The 21468-nt window shown below is 35.3% G+C and overlaps 2 protein-coding genes across 3 annotated transcripts; one reads left to right on the top strand and one right to left on the bottom strand.

Annotated features, from left to right (window-relative positions):
- The first annotated feature begins 49 nt into the window (after positions 1–49).
- On the top strand, positions 50–17481 carry Tmem214 (Transmembrane protein 214). 2 transcript variants are annotated; one of them, XM_074097909.1, is made up of 10 exons: positions 50–288; positions 374–531; positions 2702–2984; positions 3526–3714; positions 4527–4741; positions 5451–5676; positions 6647–6789; positions 11169–11292; positions 13639–14035; positions 14960–17481. In XM_074097909.1, the coding sequence occupies exons 1-10, from the start codon at positions 168–170 to the stop codon at positions 15084–15086; spliced, it is 1983 nt and encodes a 660-aa protein (XP_073954010.1). In that variant the 5' UTR covers positions 50–167; the 3' UTR covers positions 15087–17481. The 2 variants fall into 2 exon arrangements, with proteins under 2 accessions (XP_073954010.1, XP_073954011.1); XM_074097910.1 differs by having other exon boundaries at positions 377–531.
- LOC141435253 (deoxyribonuclease TATDN1) lies at positions 17306–21429 on the bottom strand. Its single transcript, XM_074097911.1, has 6 exons — positions 21254–21429; positions 20866–21045; positions 20199–20382; positions 19745–19948; positions 18570–18779; positions 17306–18076 (listed from the first exon to the last, which is right to left on the bottom strand). Exons 1-6 carry the CDS (start codon positions 21285–21287, stop codon positions 17971–17973), a joined length of 918 nt encoding a protein of 305 aa, XP_073954012.1. The 5' UTR covers positions 21288–21429; the 3' UTR covers positions 17306–17970.
- Between the last annotated feature and the right edge of the window lie 39 nt (positions 21430–21468).

Here is a 21468-nt window from a genome sequence, read left to right on the forward strand (position 1 = left end):
AACGGAATGCATTGCCACGTCTTGTCATGTGGAATTGCAATGACCAATAGCGGATCTTTCATTTTTGACGTTCTAAGGGTATTTTGATTTTGACGTGTACTCTATCCGTATATTCGCCTTATTTACAAAAATCAAATTAACATAAATAAAATCATTTCTGTATCAAAATGTCAAGCGGTCAATGGGAAGTTGTCGGTAAGAACAAGAAGTCTCAGAATGGTAAGGTAAAAGTTGTTAAAGACGAGGATAAAAAGACAACGCGGAGCGGTCCCAAGCCTGAGGACGTCGGTGAGTTGTTTCTAAATGTAATTTTAATTCATTTATGCCTATAAATTTATATTTGGAATATAAATTACTTCAATCTGTTTCGCAGTAGCTCATTCGCAGCCAAAGCAATATTACTCCGGTATGGAGATTGATGATCCGAGACCGTCCAACGGTAAGAAGAACGCGGGCAAAAAGAAACAGGACAAGAAAAACGAGCCCCCGAAGCCAAAGCCGCCGAAAACAATTGAAGGAGCTTTTGAAGCGGTACGTGTATCTATAGTTATTTATTTAACAGATTAATTTAATATGGCATCTATACAGACATAACAACAATTTTATTAACGACTTGATGCTAGTTCGACTAAAGTTGCAGTTTATCTTTTTTTTTATAAGTATATATAAAGTGTATAGAGTCTAGTTCTTTTAAGTAATGTTTTTGTTAGCTTAAGTTACAAAAGAGTTAAAATGCCTTTCACTTTTTAACTAACTGCATTCATGTTACTGACATTGTTAAGTAACTGTTAAGTAACTTTTAAATGGAGTGCTCTGGTTGTGATAGAATGTTACATATAGACATCTTGAGAAAAACAAATCTTAATACCTTTTGCACTTGTTTATTATAGTCTTTTTAGTTATTTCTAGTTAAATTTCCAGAATTTTTATATTACAGTATTATTAAGTACTTCAGTTTATTATAGCCGAAACTTATTAGTTTATTTCTTTACTAACAGAAGTACCTAATTGTTTAATTACCAGCTCAACCTTTAAGTCACAAAGAAAATAAATAAAGCTGATAAACTGGGTAACATTAGAAATAATAAAACTGACAAAAATAATAATAACAGAACAGTTTAATTTGTAGTTTAACTAAACAATAACATTCGAAATATGTTCAGTATGATAGCAATTGATAAACATACTGTTACCTATCTCATTATTTACCTTTTAATAGCATTCTAGAGCTGCTTGCTCGAAAGAAGAGATAAGAGGTTACATACATTACAATAAAAATGTCCATAACCAGCATAACAGTTAGTAAAATTGCTTTCATAAGGAATCAACTTTGACAAGGGAGTATTCTATGAACATCTAAATGTATGTATGTTCATAGGATATTTCCTTATTGTATTTGTGGAATGTTGCTTTATTTGTCTCTAATCTTTAAAAACTCGTTTGTTTTGTAAAAAAAAATTAACAATCTTGGTAATTGCTATAATGTCAATTTTCTGTACAGAATTGCCAAGAATAAATTTGTTTAGGTTGCATAAAGAAAGAAAGAAAGAAAATACATTTATTTAACGTCATAAAAACAAACATAGAACAAATACAAGACATACATGGCATATCAGCATACTCCGGGACTTTCGGGGCACAAATGATCAACATTAGCCAAAGAGTAGGTATCGAGTTCAAAAACAGAGTGCACTCTAGCTGGTTTCTACCTAATGAATAATTAATCAATTAAAAAAAAAATATGATATTTAAAACACAAAAAATATTCAATTTTCGTAAGATGAAATCGTTTCAATCTTAATCAAATTAAGTTTGAAAAGATTTTTAATAATTTAAAGTTGGTTTTAAATAAGAATTTTGGCTATTGCACACTAAACATCATGAACGAATTTTTACAAGGCAATGAAGTAGAATTGCGATCGCAAACACATTGTGCAACAATTTATTTCTTCAAGAAATTTAAATATGCACCTATTACAACTGCCGACGTAGAAAAATAATTCAGTGGGTTAAAATGGCTATTTACAGCAAGACGCCGCTGCTTAACTGATCCAAATTTAGAAAAGATATTAATAATTTATTTCGAAAATCATATCAACTACTAAATTTACTGCAGGTAATTAATTAACGTTTTTTTATTATTATCTCATAACAAAAGCCTTGGTACTAAACCTAAAGTACTAGTATAGTTTACAATTCGCAGTGAGGTAATTATTCATTAGGCATAATATGATGTTTGTCAGAATAACCTATCTATTAATGTCTACTCTTTAGCAAATCGTTCATGCCCTGAAAGTCCCACTCGAGGTATGCATATCAGTTAATTTATATTTTGAGTGCCTGTTATATATTTTTCCATTCACAAAACTGAACAATTTATTAACTTGATTAGCTGTGACTACTTAGCTTAGAAAACTACTACACTTTCAAAACTAGAGCAACACACACACAATTTTAAACTAAATAAGTACTTGCGTTTTAAGTATAAAATGTTTGTTTTGTTTTTAACAAAGATCAATAACATCAACATTTATATATTTAATACACACACAATAGTATCTGCTCTAAGCAGGGATCATAACCAGGAACACAATATTAGTAGCCACCTGGCTACCTTTGCAAGATAACCTTAACCAGTAAACTATCCTGGTATCACATTCCCATTGACCATGCTGACATTTACCTGTTTTTTCTTCTTCAGATTGACCCTGTAGAGCTGGCAAACCTAATCGCAACAAACAAAGTCCGATTCACGAACGCACCCCTAGTATGGCTGAAAGAATTGGCCAATTTTATAAATTCCAAGGTTCAAATCGAAGTAGAGGACCCAACATTTGCTGCGTACGACCCTCTCTATCCGCTATCAGTGTTGCCGGCAGAAATAAAAAGATCCCTGCAGGGTGTCTTGACAGACGCTGGCAAAGCTAATACTCAGTTGTTCTTTGATGTTACACTGACTGCATTAGCCAATGATATGAGTAGAGGTTAGTAGTATTGTTTTTTTCTGTCATGTCAGTGGCAAACAATCGGCCACACAGTCCACTTGATCTGTTACCATGGACGCTTAAGATGCTGTATAAACCTGCAGGGCTACTACGAAAATCGAAACTCGAAGTTCGTATCGTACCGTCCCTCTCGCTCTCGTATTAAATAGTATAAGTGTTAGAGGGACCGCACGACACGAACTTCGAGTTTCGAGTTTCGTAGTAGCCCTGCTGTACTTGCTTGAAGATGTTACTGTAGTCCATCATTACTTTTATAACTCGAGTCAATCCATAAGCCTATTTAATCTGGTCAGCATCTGTAGACAAAACTTCTGGTCAGTTTGTGACAGTTATTGGCTTATATTGATCAAAATCTTGTTCAGTCATTCATAAAATGTATGTTTTTGGAAATCAATAAGGTTTATTAACTTTTCTAAGTTGTCAATTGTTTTCCTGTTGGACTGATGCTGAATGAACATGAAACCATTCAGTCATTCAGTCAAACATCAAAAGAAAAACTTGCACTGTCATTCTGCCCCAGGTCAACTAGTAAACGGCCACCGTCTACTGCTACAAATGCTAGCCCACGAGCACCCAGAGTTCTGCATAGCCTCCTTATCCAAGAGTGCTAGTTTACGGAACTCTTACCAGAATAGGCCTCCGATTGGCCTGTCACTCCTCTGGGCATTTGGACAAGGAGGTCTCAGCGATTTCTCTGTTGGTCTTAAAGGTAAGAATAACAATAGCTCCCACTCCCCCCCACAACAGATTTAAAAAAAGTTTTTTTCGCTTGTCTCCTTCGTTGCCCCAATAACTCCTGATCGCAAAATCTGACCCTGAGTGACTCAGCAATCCCAAGTGGTAATTGTATATCGCCAGCGTTCTTTTTCTTTCACAAGAACTGTATTAGAGCACCGATTCTACTTTGATTCAGTAACGAATTTATCATCTGTTATCATTTTGACACCTCCAAGGTGACTGAGATAACATGTTCATCTCAGTTTAACTCCACGTTTTACTTTAGTAATATCTGTTTCTTATTAGAATCTGTAGTGTGTTCAATTTAATTAATATTATTCAATACAACAGCTTTGAGAGATCACTAAGTGTAACAGTATGTATTACTTCAGTATTTAATTATCTGACATCTGTTGAGCAAAATAGTATGTTAACTGTTTTAATATCACAAAGATGAGAAAAAATAATAATAATATCAAACAGTCGTTACTGGCCAGTGGTATCCGTATCCAAACACCGAGTAACCGGTTAGTGGGCGCTTCGAAATAACGTTCCCAAATAATTTCGTTCGAACGTAACCTAAATAATAACGCTCCCAAATAATTTCGTTCGAACGTAACCTAAATAACAACGTTCCCAAATAATTTCGTTCGATCGTAACCTAAATAACTAAACAGGTGTAACCTATATAAATACCGGTTTACGTGGAACCGGTTACAAGCCCTGGCTCCAATAATCAAGTACCGTCAGTAAAAGACTCATTGTAGAAATACTTTATGCTAAAAGTTACTCTTTTTTTTTTAGCGTGGCAAGATCTCTTCTTACCCATTCTAGAATTAAAAAATTACTCAAAATACGCGATAGGGTATTTGTCTCAGCTGTTGGATAGACACGCAAAGATGGAGGCAACCAAAGTGAGCCAGGAACAGCTCCTGGCCATGTTCGATATGGTGAACGCCAAGAAAGGGCTCACCAAGGAAATTTCAAGTGACCTTATGAAGCAATTAAGTAAATATAAGGTATGTTGCTTTTGTTAAACTCTGATTCTAAGGGGCTTTTTCACCATCCATTGATTAGTGTTAACTGACGGTTAAATGTGAAGCCGTCTCCGTCTATTCGAACAAAACAAATAGAGACAGTTAACACTAATCAATGGATGGTGAAAAAGCCCCTTAATGTTATAAATTATACGTATCTCGGAAACGTGTCTATGTTTCTGTGACATCGTAGGGTAGCTCCCAAACGGATAATTCGTTCCAGATAATAGTGATGTTCTTAACATAGTTGTCTTAAATTAGTTAGCTGTTTTTGAGACGAAACCGTGGCCGTCGAAGGACTGTTACCCTTTTTTTTATAATGTGTGTACAACTACAGACTATTAGAAACCATCTGCTATCATTATTTATTCAGAAAGGAAACAATTGTCACCCCATAAGGCCTGTAAGTGTAAGGAAGCGCGCAATATGCGTTATCCCTTCGCACGTTTCACAGACCCACGTGCCACCGTCTGCGTCTCATTGGACTATAATTCTGTCAAATGCTCTGCTATCTTGAGTTAAATATTCATACGTAATTAAAAGAAAAAAGAAGATCCCTGGAAGAGATCGCTCTGAAGCGATAAGGCCGACTATTGCTTACCTTGTAATTTACTCTCAGTGTTTTCTGTATCGCTTCGCTTACTATTGTGGTGTACGTGGAAGTCATTGTATTGTATCCCTTTCTCCCCAGGATATATATTTCAATAAGAGCGGCGCCAAGTTACAAGTGACCTTCAACCAGCTCATCAAGAAGCTTCCCAACCAGTATCTGAGTGGTGCCAACTTGGACGCGTACAACCGTGTCATAGTCGAGAGTTTGGTCAACTGCCTCCAACGCGACGACTCGTGCAACGCGACGTGGCGGCAGCTGTTCCAGCGGTGTCCGAAACAGTCCGCTACGCTGCTTGATTATATAGGTAACTAACTTTTAATGCGACTTAACTCGCATAAACCGTTAGTTGTTACAGTTGAATTCAAATTCTGGGCCTATACTAAATTCCCATGTGTGCATACCTATGATATATACCACTATACCATAGTAAAGGTGCGACGTAACCGCTGCTTAAAATATGGTGACGGCACGGAGTCGCAGTGACGCACCGTATACGCACCGTTTTTATCGCATGCTCTCCACACCGCTGCTTAAAATACGGAATCGCAGTGACGTGCCGTAAACGTCAGGACTTTACCGAACAAAAGTCTTGACGTTTACGGCCCGTCACTGCGATTCCGCACCGTTGGCGTGCCGTCACCGTATTTTAAGCAGCGGTGTGGAGAGCATGCGATAAAAACGGTGCGCATACGGTGCGTCACTACGATTTCGTGCCGTCACCATTTTTTAAGCAGCGGTTTGGTCGCACCTTAATATAAAGAGTTTAGACAACTGCCTACAATACTATATCTTACATCCTGGGCCCAATTGCATAACACATTACAAGCAAATAGTATTAGTGAACTTCAATACAAAATCGCTTATACTATTAGCTTGTAATTTGTTATGCAATTGGACCCTGGTCGTGTTATACCGGAGATTTAGCTATCTGCGTACCAAATTTCATCCAAATCGGTCCTGCTGTGTTAACGTAAAAGAGAATAATTTTTCACACACATGTAGATACAGATGTACTGCCTAGTATCCTTTGTGCAATAAGTACGATAGTCTCGATCGTACAATATAAACAGAGAGCACGCACTATGGCGTATTAAATTGTCAAAATTGAAAGAAGTTCATTATCAAAACCCTGTCATTACCCTGTAGTCCAAAGAATACTACAATCAAAAAAATTAAAAAGGTAGCCCTGTGTGTGTGTTAAATTGGCAATGTGGTGCACATTGGCAATTTAAGGTTCGTTAGCAATCGGTTATAATATAATAAATTTATTTCAGATTCTAACTGGACGGAAATTAGTCTTAAGCTAAAGCAAAAATCCTTGAAAACCACAGTAACCCAATATAAAGAAATCGGCGTAGAAGCCCTCAAAGGAAAGAAGAAAGATGAAACTGTTTTGAAAACCAATAAGATTTGCCAGGTAACATTTGACTTTTTTTCGGTCTGAAAACTCATAACTTCATCATATCAACTGTACGTCGAAAGGTAGAGTACCTTTAGTTCAACTCTCAAGGGTTTCAAACTTCAAACTCGATGAACTTTCGTTAGTTCTGCGAAATTTTCGACATAGAACACATAGAAGGAAAAACATGGCGTCATGATTGTGACTACAATCACAAAGGGAAAACCGTTTAATTAATTTTGATTAAAAACCGGTAATTGTACTTTAAAAATGTCCGCAACAAGGAAACAACACTATCTGTGCTTACATTGTTGCTATACCCAAAAATAACAATTATTCATACTGGTCACATTTGTCATAACTGTCATCGACGCTGACGAGTAACGACAGACGACGACATTTTTTTCTGTTAGAAAATCAGTGAATTTGTGAGAAGTCGTGATTTTTGTGTTTCGAAGCCATTATTGTATTTCGGTAATTATAAATTTTAATTGTTTTAAAATACTAGTAAGGTCAGATACAACATTTTGATTTTACCAACAAAGCACAATTTTGGGCGGTGATTGAAAACGCGATATCATTACGAATGTTAAAACTAGAAAAACCACTTGCTTTGCTAACATCCGCCGTGAATAACTGTAAATGTGTTTTGGGCTGTCGATGTGGTGTATATCCGCTCTGCGGGAGCCCACGTTCCATGATATTATTTACCAAAATACGTGGATGCCTTTTGTCATTCTCTATACGCGTACTATACTCACTAGTCAGGTAATGCCTTTTTTAGACGTGAGAAAAATCAAGTTGAAATCTGTTGGGATGCTAATTCTATTACTTTCTATTGAAGGGCTACCTTATTATCATAATTCTTATTGGTAGAAACTAGAAAGTGAAACAGCTAAACAAACTGCTTGTTTTTACGTAGAAGGCAATCTCCGGAACTACCTACTGAGCCAACTGGACTATTCTAGATTAACACAACTTTTTATTCCTGGAAATTAACTGAATTTGTAAAATGTGATGAAGAATTGGTGGAGGTACTGATGCATGGTTATGATTTGTGTAGTTTGATGTTGGACAAGGTTTTGTTTTTACTTATATTTTTCTAACCACTGCTTTTCTCAAAAAGTTTAGCAACAGAACCCTAATGGAGAGCTAAATATTCGCCAGAGCCCTAAAATAATCAAAAACAACTAATATAATGGGAGGGTGTACTTTGTACCCTTATGAATTTTGATGCACCATTAGTATTCATTTTAATTATGGTTAGTGCTTTTACATAGCACTTGCAGAACTGCTGTTCTAGGGAGTGGTTTTTTATAAAGTATTGTAATACTGATAAAAAAACACAAGAAATCAATGAAAACTGGCCTTTATCAGCATGAGCGGAGGTGACAGGTCTTTTAACTAACACCTCTTGTACCATATTTCAAGGGAAATAAAGTTATTTGTATTTGTAGGTATCATAACATAAAATATGCCCAAAATTTGCTTTTTTGCTTTAGACAGGTGGAAATGTATGCATCATCTTTAATCCATTTTTTTCTATAATGTGCTAAAAATATGTTGAAAAAAGTTCACAATTTTACAAGGTTTTATTTAGTTTCACCTGTCCCATTGTCTGTCTGTAATCAAATCTTACAAGTTAAATTCAACCAACTTCCAGTAGTTGGATTAAGTTGAAATTTGGTATACTTATGTAAATTGCATAACATTACAATAATCTGGTAGTCCGGCCAGGATCGTCTCCACAGGACGGAACTCTTCAACGGTTAATGGCATTGTCTTGAACTTTGTTATGCAAATGTAGTTTGGGTGACAATACAAGTACAGTCAGCAAAAAAAGCTTGTATTAAAAATGTAATTTTTACCAAAAACTTATTCCTATCATAAATGTGCTAAAAATATGTTGTTTCCTATGCTCTGGAAGTATACCTTAGGTACATTTCTGACCTGTATATTATAAAATAGTTACTTCACCACATGCTACTCCCACAGCTACAAATAAGTACTAAACAGGTTTATAATTTATTAGTACTCTAATTATAGATTGTGTATTTCCTGTTTGTTGGATACTATTACACTCTGTGGTTATTATTCAAGGTAAATGAATCTGTTTACACTTCAAACCAACATAGTACATTTAGTTAGGAAACTGTTAATTTCATTATTTTTGTATGAAAGTGATTTAAGTTTTTTAAGTAAAGCTAACGTGATTTTAGTTTTTCTTATTTTAAATAGCCTGTATAGTGTCCCACTGCTGGGCAAAGGCTGCCTCTCCTGATCTCCACTACTCCAGTTCTGATGCTCAAGTTATCAGCTTATGTTACGCATTAGATAAGGCCATTTAAATTTAATTTATTTAATAACCGCACAGGCACATTTCACTTGAAAGAAAGAAAGAAATTATTTATTATTGACAAAGTAGGAAATAACAAAAATAAATAAAAATGACGACATATTATTATAGCAAAATGTTCTCTGAATTCAAACTAACTATTTCGTTTAAATAAAAACGTGTTATGTTACACAAATTTAAATAAATAATAGAAAAGTCAGACACTTTAAATTAAGTCTTCATGCATTGAAAATTGTTGACACAGCTGTAGAAAGCAATAACAACTGCTCATGATGTTTTGAATTAATTCTACAGTATGATGTGTGGTGCAATCTGTTATATAAATTTATGAGGATTTTTGCAGTAAATATTTTTTGCAACTATTTCATATGAAAGAAAGAAAGAAAGAAAGAAAACATTTATTCGTGACATTAAAAAAGACAGCAACAATAATAAAAATAAAATAAAAAATTGTTACGTATGCATGTCACGAAATGGTCCCGAATCAGCATTCTGCCGGTCTTGCGAACGGCGCTGGTCTTCCTTTGGGACCATCTGGTCATTAAACATTGAAAAAAAGTACAGCTAAGTGAGACCGATACAATTTTTAGTTTAAGAATATAAAAATACTTTCCTATTTAAATAAAATAAAAAGAAATACTAACATTACAAAATGGACAATTCATTTTTTTTCTGAAACTAATCTATCAAAAAATTCAAAATTCAAAATTATTTATTTGTTAAACATAGGTCAATAGATGGTACATTAGGTGATTAATTGTATCACTATGTCTCGCCATATGGCATACAAATATAACTATAACGACAGCTTTACATGCATCATAATCATAACAAAACAATAATTTAAATAATTCTAAATGCAGTCCAACAAATATTCTTGAACGGAATAATATGCTTTCCCAGCCAGAAAATTATAGAGCGCTACTTTAAATTGTGTAATGTCGCCCAGTTGCAGTATTTTATTCGGTAACTTGTTGTAGACTTTTGGTGCCATTCCATATATGCTTTTGCTGAGGAGCGCTGTTTTACATAGTCTATGGTTAATTTTGTCATGGTGGCGATGGCTATTTAACTTAGAATAGTAATGCAGGTTTTGTTTTACAAATATGGATACTTCATATATATAAAGACACGGGAGGGACAGAATTTTTAGCTCGATAAAGTAAGGTTTGCATGACTGAGTTGGTTGCAAACCGCATGCAGCCCTTAAACATTTTTTTTGTGCTCTGAATACTAATTCTCTGCCTGTGCTGTTGCCCCAGAATATCACTCCATATCTCAGTGTAGATGATACGTACGCATGATATGAGGTTAGGACTGCTGATTGATTGACAACTTTATTTAAATTATACAAAGCATACGAGTATTGGTTCAACTTTTTACATATAATGTCAATGTGATTATTCCATGTCAGCTTATCATCTAAATTTAACCCTAAGAATTTTGTAGTGTTAGTTTCCTCAATCTTGTGATCTTTATATGCTATATCCAAAGTCGACTTTATGTTTCTTTTTGGTTTAAAATGCATAATTTTAGTTTTACTCAAATTTAATGTAAGGTTGTTTTTATGCAACCACTCAATTATGTCTTCTATTGTTTTATTAATATGCATTTCATAAGAATGTTGGTAGTTTCCTGTAAATACTACTGTACTGTCGTCGGCAAATAATACCATACTATCACTGATGGCCCGGGGAAGATCATTGATATAGATCAGGAATAGCAATGGGCCCAAAACGCTGCCTTGTGGGACGCCGAATTCTATTTCTCTAATGTCAGAGGAGAAGGTTACTTCTTTTCTAGATTTAACAGAGATTTGTTTTATTTGAGTGATCTGCTTTCATCCCAGATGTATTTAAGGACTATCCTGTAGAATTGTATAGGTTAGGTTAGTTTTATAACAATCCTGAAAAACTTATTTAAAAAAAAAACTATCATACAAAATAGTTGGGAAATAAATTGTTTGGGAAACATTGTCAGCGAAAAATTAGAGAACCAAATTGATATGGTGGTTGGATTTTTATATGGTTATTATTTTCAGGATATTCTAGACAGAATGACGAGCACTAGAAGATTCCCTTGGCTGTGGGCGAGCTTCATTCTGCTGGTTGGCATCGCTGGACTGGTGGCCTATGATGTATCAAGGGTCAATGGAAACTTCCCTAGTAAGTTTAGTTTTTTTTTTCTTTTAACTTACTAAATAGTCCCACTGCATGGCAATGGAACTTAACACCACTGCCCAATCCTCCTGTTACCTTTACTTGATGTCTGCTTTACGGCGGCCTTCTTCCACTTCCTCTGTCAATACATACTGCTAAAAATCATTAAATTACAGTACAGTACCTATCCAGTTATATGAAAAAGTGGACACTTATGTTAGTCAACTATTATTATAAATTGGCAGTGGGATAAAAGGCCATAAAATAGGATTGCATACACATTTTTAGCCAAACGAAAACCACTACATACACTGGTGAACCTGTGAATGAATAAAATTAACTATTATAGTGCTGGTTGGTATATGAATGGAATACACATAAATTGACATATTGGCTTTAAAAAAAAATTAAAACTTAATATTGAATATTTGCCGCATTTTATCACGAAACCCTGTACTGCGCTTGGCCCGCCACGCACTTGACCGGTTTTTGATTCTATCTAGCATTGTAGCCTTTGCTAGAAGAGTTGCCAACATGGCAATGCAATACTACACTCAAGTCCAGTCGCCGTCAGTGCTAAAATAGCCATGGATGTTGCTAATTAAATGATACATGGTTAGTTAGGCTCAATATTGTATGATAGAGATTGTATGATGGAAGTAGATGATGTTCGTGTTATTTTAGTACAGTCGAGTTCATAAACTTGTGAGCAAAAATTTGATCAAAAATATCTGAACACGACTATTGTTAACGGCGTAGAAGCGTGTTGAGATATTTTTGATGAAATTTTTGCTCACAAGCTTATGAACTCGACACTGTACAGTCACCAGTACCAATATCTGACACAATAAGCGTGCATAAATATCTGATACGACTCTATTTCTAGGGCCGGAAGGACGTGTCAGATATTTTTGCACGCTCCTCTGTGGCAGATATCAATGCTGGTGACTACCTGTATCTCAGATTTTAATTTTGAGAATAATCATCACGATTCTAGAGCAATCACGACTGCGAAATTTGGAGACTACTGTTTTCGCCGACACCATTAGTCGTTTTCTCATACGCATTCATTTAAAGAGTTAATACCAAATCCAGAGCAAGTTATTAATTTCACTATAGAAAAGTAAGATAAGAAACATTGTTTTGAAAGTCACACAGAGTTGAAACATGTGTTCAGATTGAACCATTGCCCTTTCCTTATCAATGTAATTAAACTGTACCTACCTACCAGTCAAATATGTCGTAAACATAAGAAAAATTAGAGTTAATTTCCATTTGGGACTTGATAAATTAAAAGAATCAAATTCACCAACAATATTATTGATTTGGCCACCATCCATGAATAGAACACTCCCAGGAACTCTTCCAAGTCTGAATGGAATAAGTGCTGGTAGTAAAATCGTGCCAATAGCATCGGGTCCGCCGGCCGGGCTAACTAGTTCCATGTGATCTATCGAGTGCCGCAATGTTAATGGCACGGTTTTATTGGCATCGTGTAAATCGGCACTAACTAGTTCGTAGGCTATTGTAGGTGCGGACAACTAGGAATAACCCAGAGTAACGACTGATTCAATTAATAAAAAATAATAATTAAAAACTGTTTCATCATCATCATCCCAGCCTATTATACGTCCCACTGCTGGGCACAGGCCTCCTCTCAAAACAAGAGGGCTTGGGCTTTAGTTCCCACGCGGGCCCAGTGCGGATTGGGAACTTCGCACGCACCATTGAATTGCTTCGCAGGTTTGTGCAGGTTTCCTCACGATGTTTTCCTTCACCGCAAAGCTCGTGGTAAATTTCGAATGTAATTCCGCACATGAATTTCGAAAAACTCAAGAGGTGCGAGCCAGGGTTTGAACCCACGACCCTCTGCTTGAGAGGCGATAGGTCAAACCACTAGGCCACCACGGCTTTTTTAAAAACTGTTTATTTCAATAAAAAGAAATACACGTACATTTCATTAATTAACTACTATACTACTAATCCTTAAATAATAGGATAACCATATGATACCATATTTTATCTGTCCGTGAGCTATAAATAAATAATCTCTTGTGTTTTGTTATAAAAGTAAAAACCATATTTTATCTATCTAAATAAGTTTTTTTATTTATAAACAAACAAATAGTATATACAATAATGAATTAACAAAAATAAATAAAAATAGAACTAAAACTAACTTACTCTAATCCTAAAAATCTATATTTACAAATATCAACCAAATTATATAGATTCTGTAAATTTTTAAAAGTAGCCTGGTACACCAAGTTAGAAATAATTTGCCCACCAAAAATCTATTGGCCAGCCTTACTCCAAAACGGCTCTGACTAAAACTCGTTGCTTTTGTTTCAGAGAGCGCAACAGGAAAGCTATTTAAAGACCTAGGCATCCTAGAGCACAGCCAACGGGCGTGGCAGAAGACCTTATCCACCTCAGCCCGTGGTTACCTTTGGTTGGAGACCAACACTCCCATCTACTACTCCCAAGCAGCAGAGATAGCCAAGCCCTACTCACAACTGTCAAGGGACTTCCTCACAATTGCCGTGAAAAAGGCTGGTGTCCTATATGGGAATGTGAGGGAGTATGTGGTTGAGAAATCTCCGGTGGTAGCGGCTACCATAGAGCATTATGTGCCCGGGTTACTGGACAGTGTGAAGGGATATGCCACGACGGGCTACGATTTTATCATTAAATATTCTAACGAATATTACCTGTTCACTTCGGAATATTTGAAGACGAAGGTTTTTGTGTGAGTATTTTTTTTATTTAGGTTATTGTTTAGTTTTATCTTAAAAATGCCTAAAAATATTAGAGGTTGTAAAGATGCACATTTCAATTTAAAAAGAATTAAATTTGTCCTATGCAATGTGTTATATTCAAAGGGTGGGATATATTTTCAAGGACTGAATTTTAATATGCCAAATTTCTAATAATAGAGCATACAAAGTTAGCTGATTTATGAAAACAATAACATAACGTTCCTTAAAATAACCTATGACTGCATTGTGTTTACAATTATGTAATGCAATACTTTTCAATACATAGGGTATTTAATTATTCTATTGCGGTTTATGAATAATTGTAAGGAGGAACGTAATTTAATAGGTTAGGGTCTAACCTAACTGAAAAGTAGTCTAACCATTTGATCATCTCTTTCTTTTACAAGCTTTTATTTAGTTTTACCTTTCCCATTGTCTGTCTGTCTGTCTATAATCAAATCTTGCAAGTTAAATTGTAGTTGGATTGACTTGAAATTTGGTATACTTATGTAAATTGTGTTGCAATTCAATAATCTGGTAGTGACATCCAGGTAGTCCAGCCAGGATCATCTCCACAGGACGGAACTCTTCAGCGGTTAATAGCATCAACTTGAAATTTGGTATGCAAGTGTAGTTTGGGTGACAATACAAGTAACGTCAACAAAAAGAAGGTACAGTCAGCAAAAAAAAGCTTGTATTAAAAAATATTTTTACCAAAAACTTATTTACTCACAATTTTACACAGTTAGGCGCATTAGCTATAGAGAAAATAGCCTACTACTTGATAGTCTAGTATCTAGTGGCCATAAATATGTTTTATCTAGATATTGGCCGACACTTTTGCGACCGAGTTAGACAATCAACAGGTGAACTTACATACTCCATGATACTTATTTTTCATTCATTATCTACAGCGGTGAATGGGCCCCGGAGATCCTCCAGAACAAAACGCAGACCGCTCTGAACGTGACCCGCGACCACGTGTCCTCATACTTCCACTGGTTCAGGCAGCAGGTGAACGTCTACTCAGAGATACCCTGAAGCGAGACGCGGCCCCAGCATAGTGCGGTATTTTAATACTTTACTATCATGTGCGGATGGAGGAGTGAATGGGTTTTAAATTATTTTACAATGAGCTAGCTTTAGGCGTGGACATGAATATAAAAGAATGAAATATATTATTATGGGCATGCAGGCTTTTCATAGGGCCGTGATACTTGAGAATTTATTTATATCCATGTCCATTGTGTTTAAGTTTATAACAGGATGAGTTTTTAACTATGGGCCGTATAGCTACAAAAATTACTTATTATTCTTGGAAATGCAATCTTGAGTGAGGGTTTCTATGACAGGCTATTTGGCGCTAGTATCGTATGGTCTGTAGGAGAACTTTGACATTTGCCTCACATTTGTAATGAATAATAACTAAATAAGCCAATCGAAAGCTAAATAAGGATGTAACTAAACCTCCGCAAAGTAACGCCTGATTCAATAAATTACTATGCTGTAACGTCAAACGTACCTCACGATACTAACGCCATCTAGCGATATTTCCATTGTTAAGAAACCTTTATTAATAATTTATCCAATTAAAGGACTTTATGCTCCTGGGCCTAAGTGAGACCTTTTATATGGTTTTAAACGTGTAAACGTGTTCGCGTATTTGTGGTACGACGAGCTTTGTCGCTGGTGTTTTGTTTGATCAAGTTCGCTAATACACAGGTAGCATACTATCGAAAAACGCGAAATTCCTCTCTGGCATTTAACCCTTTTCCCAGGCATAGTGCATTATAGCGACCACATAAATGTGCACAAATATTCGACCATACTAAATTCACAATATGGTATAAAATCAATTGAAGTTGTTAAAAATATTATGCGTTTTTATATTTATCTCTCAAAGGTAAACAACATAAAACTGTGATTAATTTTGTGCTAGGTTAAAGGTCTTGAGATGTTTTTGTGCATATCAGCAAGTTATCTTCAGCTTCTCATGGTTTAATCCCGCTGTAAACATTAGCATGCCTGCTAGGATTTACAAATTTGAGTTAATACCAGTTGAGAATTAGAATTTTTAAGTAATTATGACCTATGCTAGTGATGAAATATGATAGATTGTCGAAGTTTGTCAAAGATGTCATGCGTTGGCAATAAACATACTGTAATAAGGTAAATGTCCTTGTGTTTGACGTGCTAATGCCTAATAAATAACATCCTGCTGTTAACAAATTAAACATGTCTATTACTAGGACTGTGTGTAGCACTCGGACATCTACCTTAAATTAGTCTTGTTTAAATTTAAATATATTAAGTTTGGCCAGATCTATCTAGGTTATTTTAATAGCATTTAAACGACCCGAGGGTCTATTAACATTTTATAGCCTTGTTATTATGAGGTTTAATAGATATTTTATGTAAACACTTGATTGTTCTTTTAAAAAAGAGTTTTTTGTGCAATTCTCGACTTTTCTGCCTTTATTTAACGTGTTTGCACAAATTAAAGTAATTGATTAGCTCATTCATTCCTTCAGCCACACATGTAGATGTTATATATAAACCTTACTGTACATTTATTTATTTATTATATCTTTCTATATAAATTAGACATTGTAAAATTTTAATTCGAGTACAATAATTCATGCAATTTAACAGTTACAACGAACAAAAACACCATTCAAGTTCATGTAAATGCAATTCTTTAGGATCATATCATTAAATAAATAATAATTACGTCCATGACAATTAATTTAAATTATATCTGTACAAACGCATTTATGCACCAGTATTTTCGATAAAAAATTACATTCCTGATGCATTTCTGTTTTAAGATCAGTTTTATTACAATCTATTTCACTTAATTTTAATTATTTTTTTAACATACTATATTGTACTGATTCTTTATTGAAATAGATAAGTCGAAGTAGACTAGAATGATACCGAAAATGTACTTTGAATGAAATATCTTTATTTTATTGATCAACGATTTATGTAACTTTCTAAATTTGTAGCTGTTGTTAGAACTAGGTTTTATTTTATAGTGTGTATATTTATATGTGTTAATCGTGTGTTTGAAAATATTTAAAAATAGGGAATGAATTTAAGGTCTGATGATAAATTCTCGAATCATTCATACTGCCTCCCGTTATGTATGAATGTAGTTTTCATTTGTACCAGAAACATTTAAAATCATTTTAGTATCGTGAATTTAGAATCAATTGTATATTGAGGTTTCCATGGCGTAATCAATGGCAACATTATCATTTCTGTTTTTTTTTTTCATTTTGCGTCATGACGTTTCTTTTTTCTGATTTCACTTGCGAACCTCTGAAGTTTTGGCATTATTTTTCAGTTTCAGCAATAGACTGAACCTAGTATAAATGTTGTGCTGTATGAAGTTACTTTAAGAGGTCACAATAAAATATTGTTAGTGATTTTTTGTGGTTGTCTTATTTATAAAAAGGTTTAACAGACAAACCGAATTCCTACAGAAGGTTCTATCGCCGGCTGACAAGCAAAACTCGCAAAAATTTCAGTCACTGCTCTTCAAAAAGTCGTATCTTGTTAGTAATTTCATACTGAGATACGAAGTTGTCACCTGACGCTATGAAGATTTTAAAGAACTTGGCAAATAACGGAACTAACTTCACTCTGCACAGTTCGCCGCGAATGTCGCTGTTTGCATCTTTTGTTCGTAGTTTTTAGTTTATTTATTTTGAGAGTAATGCACACAATAATAACAATAGAATACCTAATGCACCCTCGTGGAAACGTCACCAAAGTTCATTAAAATCTATGTTGCGCTGTAAGTTTATGTAGTGTGGCCTATGTCTATGTTGGCACTAAAACTTATAACAACAATTTCCTTCTTTAACATGAGAATTAAATTAAATTCAAAATTAACAAGATTTTTTTTATTGACAAATATCTACACATTTTTGGAGAAAAATAACTTTGTAGTGTTATTATAAATAGCTTCTGCCAACTCGTCGACGTTTTCCTTTCGAACTGCCGCTAATATTTCCAACACGTGTCTGCAATAAAATAAGTTTCAATTATTCTGAAAATTCAAAGACAATTCCACCCTGGTGTTTTAATCTCACGTGTAGTAATCCCGATAGACCTGCGGGGCTACTCTGAAATTCGAAAATCGAAGTTCGTGTCGTTCCGTCCCTCTGACACTTACACTATTTAATACGAGAGTGAGAAGGATCGATTTTCGGAGTAGGCCCTTTGCCTCAGCGGAGTGACAAGCTCGTTCTCTGTCCAAGGCCATGATGCTTGTTGCCCCTCCTGCCCGACCCGCTTTTCGGCGGAGCTCCGCCGACGGAGCTCCTCTTTCTGGGTATTTTGCCCTTCGAGAGTAAATATATAATCTAAGCCTTTGGGCAAAATTATACACAAAGAAGAAAAGCTAGCTGATCAATGGCTGTCTACAGGAAAATACAAATGCATTACCGACCTTGGGTTTGCCCAGCCTTGCCCTAAAAGAAATTGATCTAGGTTTATGTATTAAGTATGACTTACACAATATTGACTGGTTCATTCCTTCCCTTCACTTGTTGCTCGGAGCCAACTGCATACTTTTCTTTCTTGACCGTTGGGAACTTTGTAACCACATGCTTATAGCCTGGATGTGTTGGTTTCACTTCACACCATGGACAGTCTGTTTCTATCATCAATCTGTCACGAGGTATCTTGGATGCTACTGCTAAGCTTTCTTCAGATCTTAAGGAACTGGAAATTTGAAAAATATGACTAACTAAAAACTGCCTTGCAGTGCTAGAACAATCCTAACTGATTTATGAGAGGAAGGTGCATGGGGACGTTAAATAAATGAGTCTGCCGGCTTTGCTGCAATTTTTTTACACTGTTGAAGAGTAGAGGAGGAGAAGGTCATGATCATTTTTAGTTAAACACCCTAAAATGATCAGTGACAAATATTTCAGTTGATGGTAAGTGTGCAAAGCCCAGTTATTTTAACAAGTTATCAAGTGTTCATCTTATCGGGCGTAGGATCATTGTTGGACATGGGCCTCTCTCAAAGTTAGCTGAATGACATATAACATACACTGGGCTTCAGTACTTACAGGTCTCTTGCCCAAACTAAAAGTGGCATGAACTAATCACAGTCTTTTTGTATTTTTTATTTCAACTCCAAATTTGTTACTTTTACGGGTATCCTGTGAAACCATATCGAAAATACAAATTGAGACATGGATGCACAGGAAAACCAGAAAAAGAGGCCACCATCCAGCGGTGGTGTAGGGGTTATAGCATACAACATGAATTGCTGAGGACCTGGGTTTGATTCCCAGTCCCATGTCTCAGTTTGTATTTTCGATATAGTCACTAATAATTTACAACAGCAATAATAAAATTGGCTTCATAGAATAACCACTTGACAGTCCAAAAATACCATGGTATCCAAAACCAAAATGATTTTGTGAATAAATCATAATTCATATATTACATGCTATTTTTTTATAAATAGTATTTGAATGAGTAAACATTCATTTACATCTCAGTATTTCTTAGCAGTTAGTTAGTCTTCTCAGTAGTTAAAAAATTGTGGCCACACAGCGTGTTACATCCATTGATTTAAAAACCTGGACATCCATACAAATACACTCGGTAGCGAAATTTATAAGGACCAGATTGTTTTTACAATGCAAACACCAGACACTACAAGAAGTACTTACCATCCATTGATACCAATATACATTCCTAGAGCTAGTATTTTCTCCAATGCTTCCATTGTGCCATCAAATGAGTGCACCACTCCTCCCACCACATGGTCTTTGTTGCGGCTAAGGATTGCCACTAAGTCGTCAGCAGCTGCTCTGCAGTGCAGGAACAGAGGAAGATTGAACTGTTTGCTCAACTGCAGCTGGTATTCAAAGTATCTGGAAAGTACAGATGTAGCTTATGCATACTGCTTCACCCCCAGAAGAATTAACTTTTTCATAAGTACCTACTTTGTAAAATTCCTTCATAGTACATCTCCATTCACTCAAGGTACAATAGGTACATGCCTGGTGAATTTTAGTCCCTATTTGAAAGTGGTTTAGGCTGTCCCTTGTCTGTCAGTTACAGTACTAATAGATTATTCTGTAAGTTTGTACTATACCATTTTGGAAAAAAATTAAAACTCACTTTAGTTGGACATCTTTTTCACAAAAATGTAGCCGTTCATAGTCCAGTCCGCATTCACCGATTGCAACCACTTTGTCCTTATTTTCTTCTATTAAAATTTTCAGGCTGTTTAGATATGTCTCTGGGTTTTCTCTAAACTCAGTGCACCTAGTTGGATGGCATCCTACAGTAGAGAACAAGCGTGCTGAAATTTGTTATTTCCAAATAACTACAACTTTTTCTAAATCTGGTGTTGCTTTGTGAAGACCATCATCAAGCTAAGGCGTGGTTAAACAGCATGTGGAGTAGTGATTGATTGAATTGTAAGCAATACTAGAATAAAACTTAGAAAATTCACTTTTCGATGATCTAGTCTGGGCTTAGCAATATATTCTATTACATGCATGAGATTCATCCATGCTAGTAATGATAAAAAGTTCCCTGATTATTATTATTATTGTTGGTACGAATTATAGATTTCTGAATTACAGGCCATCATTTGAAAGAGATTCATAGGGCCACAGCCAAAAAGAAGAGGCATTTGGTATTATTATGTAGAGGTCAAAAGTTGGTCATTCATAACCAAACTTAAGTTTGTGAAAACTGCGCTATTGCCAATGTTTATTTTTAATTAATTGTCTGAGACTGGTCTATAATTAATTACACAGTAAAATGAAGCAATACTTACAATCTGAGCGTGATAAATCAATAGCTTTCTTGCTGTCTGTCAAGCTACCGCCAGTGATTATCATCTTATCCATCCCCGCATCCCAACTCCGGGCCAAAACCTTATCCAAGTCAGGATCGTGCTTCTTAGATCCGTGGTACACCCCTTGGTACATTTCATCGGTGAGATTGGCACCAATATCTGAAGGAAACAGATAATATAACTACTGTTTTAGAACCTAACCTAAGTCTACATGAGATCTTAGCTGCTTCAGTATCTCCGAAAATTTCAAGGTAAATACAGCTTGTGTAATGCTAAATCCGATAAATAAGAAATAAGATTGACATTCTATATCACTATAAAAACAACCTATTCAAAGTAAAAAGCTTTGGTAAAAAGGCATAAGTACCGATAAACTTTCTGATCGCCGCCATTCTTCTCATCAGTAATAGAAATTGCACCAATAATTCACACTACAATAAAGATGGGTTTAATTAGTTGTAATTGTTTTAAATTCTGTGTATAATATAAATAACCTCCTTCCTTGATCAGATCGATTAATCGAAGAATCGATAAAAATCTCAACGGAAAAATCTATTTTTAACATCGATTCACGGATTCATT

The sequence above is a fragment of the Choristoneura fumiferana genome, chromosome 14 (genome assembly GCF_025370935.1).
Source record: "Choristoneura fumiferana chromosome 14, NRCan_CFum_1, whole genome shotgun sequence".
NCBI lineage: Eukaryota > Metazoa > Arthropoda > Insecta > Lepidoptera > Tortricidae > Choristoneura > Choristoneura fumiferana.

Coding starts and splice junctions, on each gene's coding strand:
- LOC141435253 (XM_074097911.1), bottom strand. CDS start 21,287: ATGAGAAGAATGGCGGCGATCAGAAAGTTTATCG. Junction 19,949..20,198: donor GAAAAAGATGTCCAACTAAA/GTGAGTTTTAAT, acceptor TGTACTTTCCAG/ATACTTTGAATACCAGCTGC. Junction 18,077..18,569: donor AATGAACCAGTCAATATTGT/GTAAGTCATACT, acceptor ATTTTATTGCAG/ACACGTGTTGGAAATATTAG.
- Tmem214 (XM_074097909.1), top strand. CDS start 168: ATGTCAAGCGGTCAATGGGAAGTTGTCGGTAAGAACAAGAAGTCTCAG. Junction 2,985..3,525: donor AGCCAATGATATGAGTAGAG/GTTAGTAGTATT, acceptor ATTCTGCCCCAG/GTCAACTAGTAAACGGCCAC. Junction 14,036..14,959: donor TTGAAGACGAAGGTTTTTGT/GTGAGTATTTTT, acceptor CATTATCTACAG/CGGTGAATGGGCCCCGGAGA.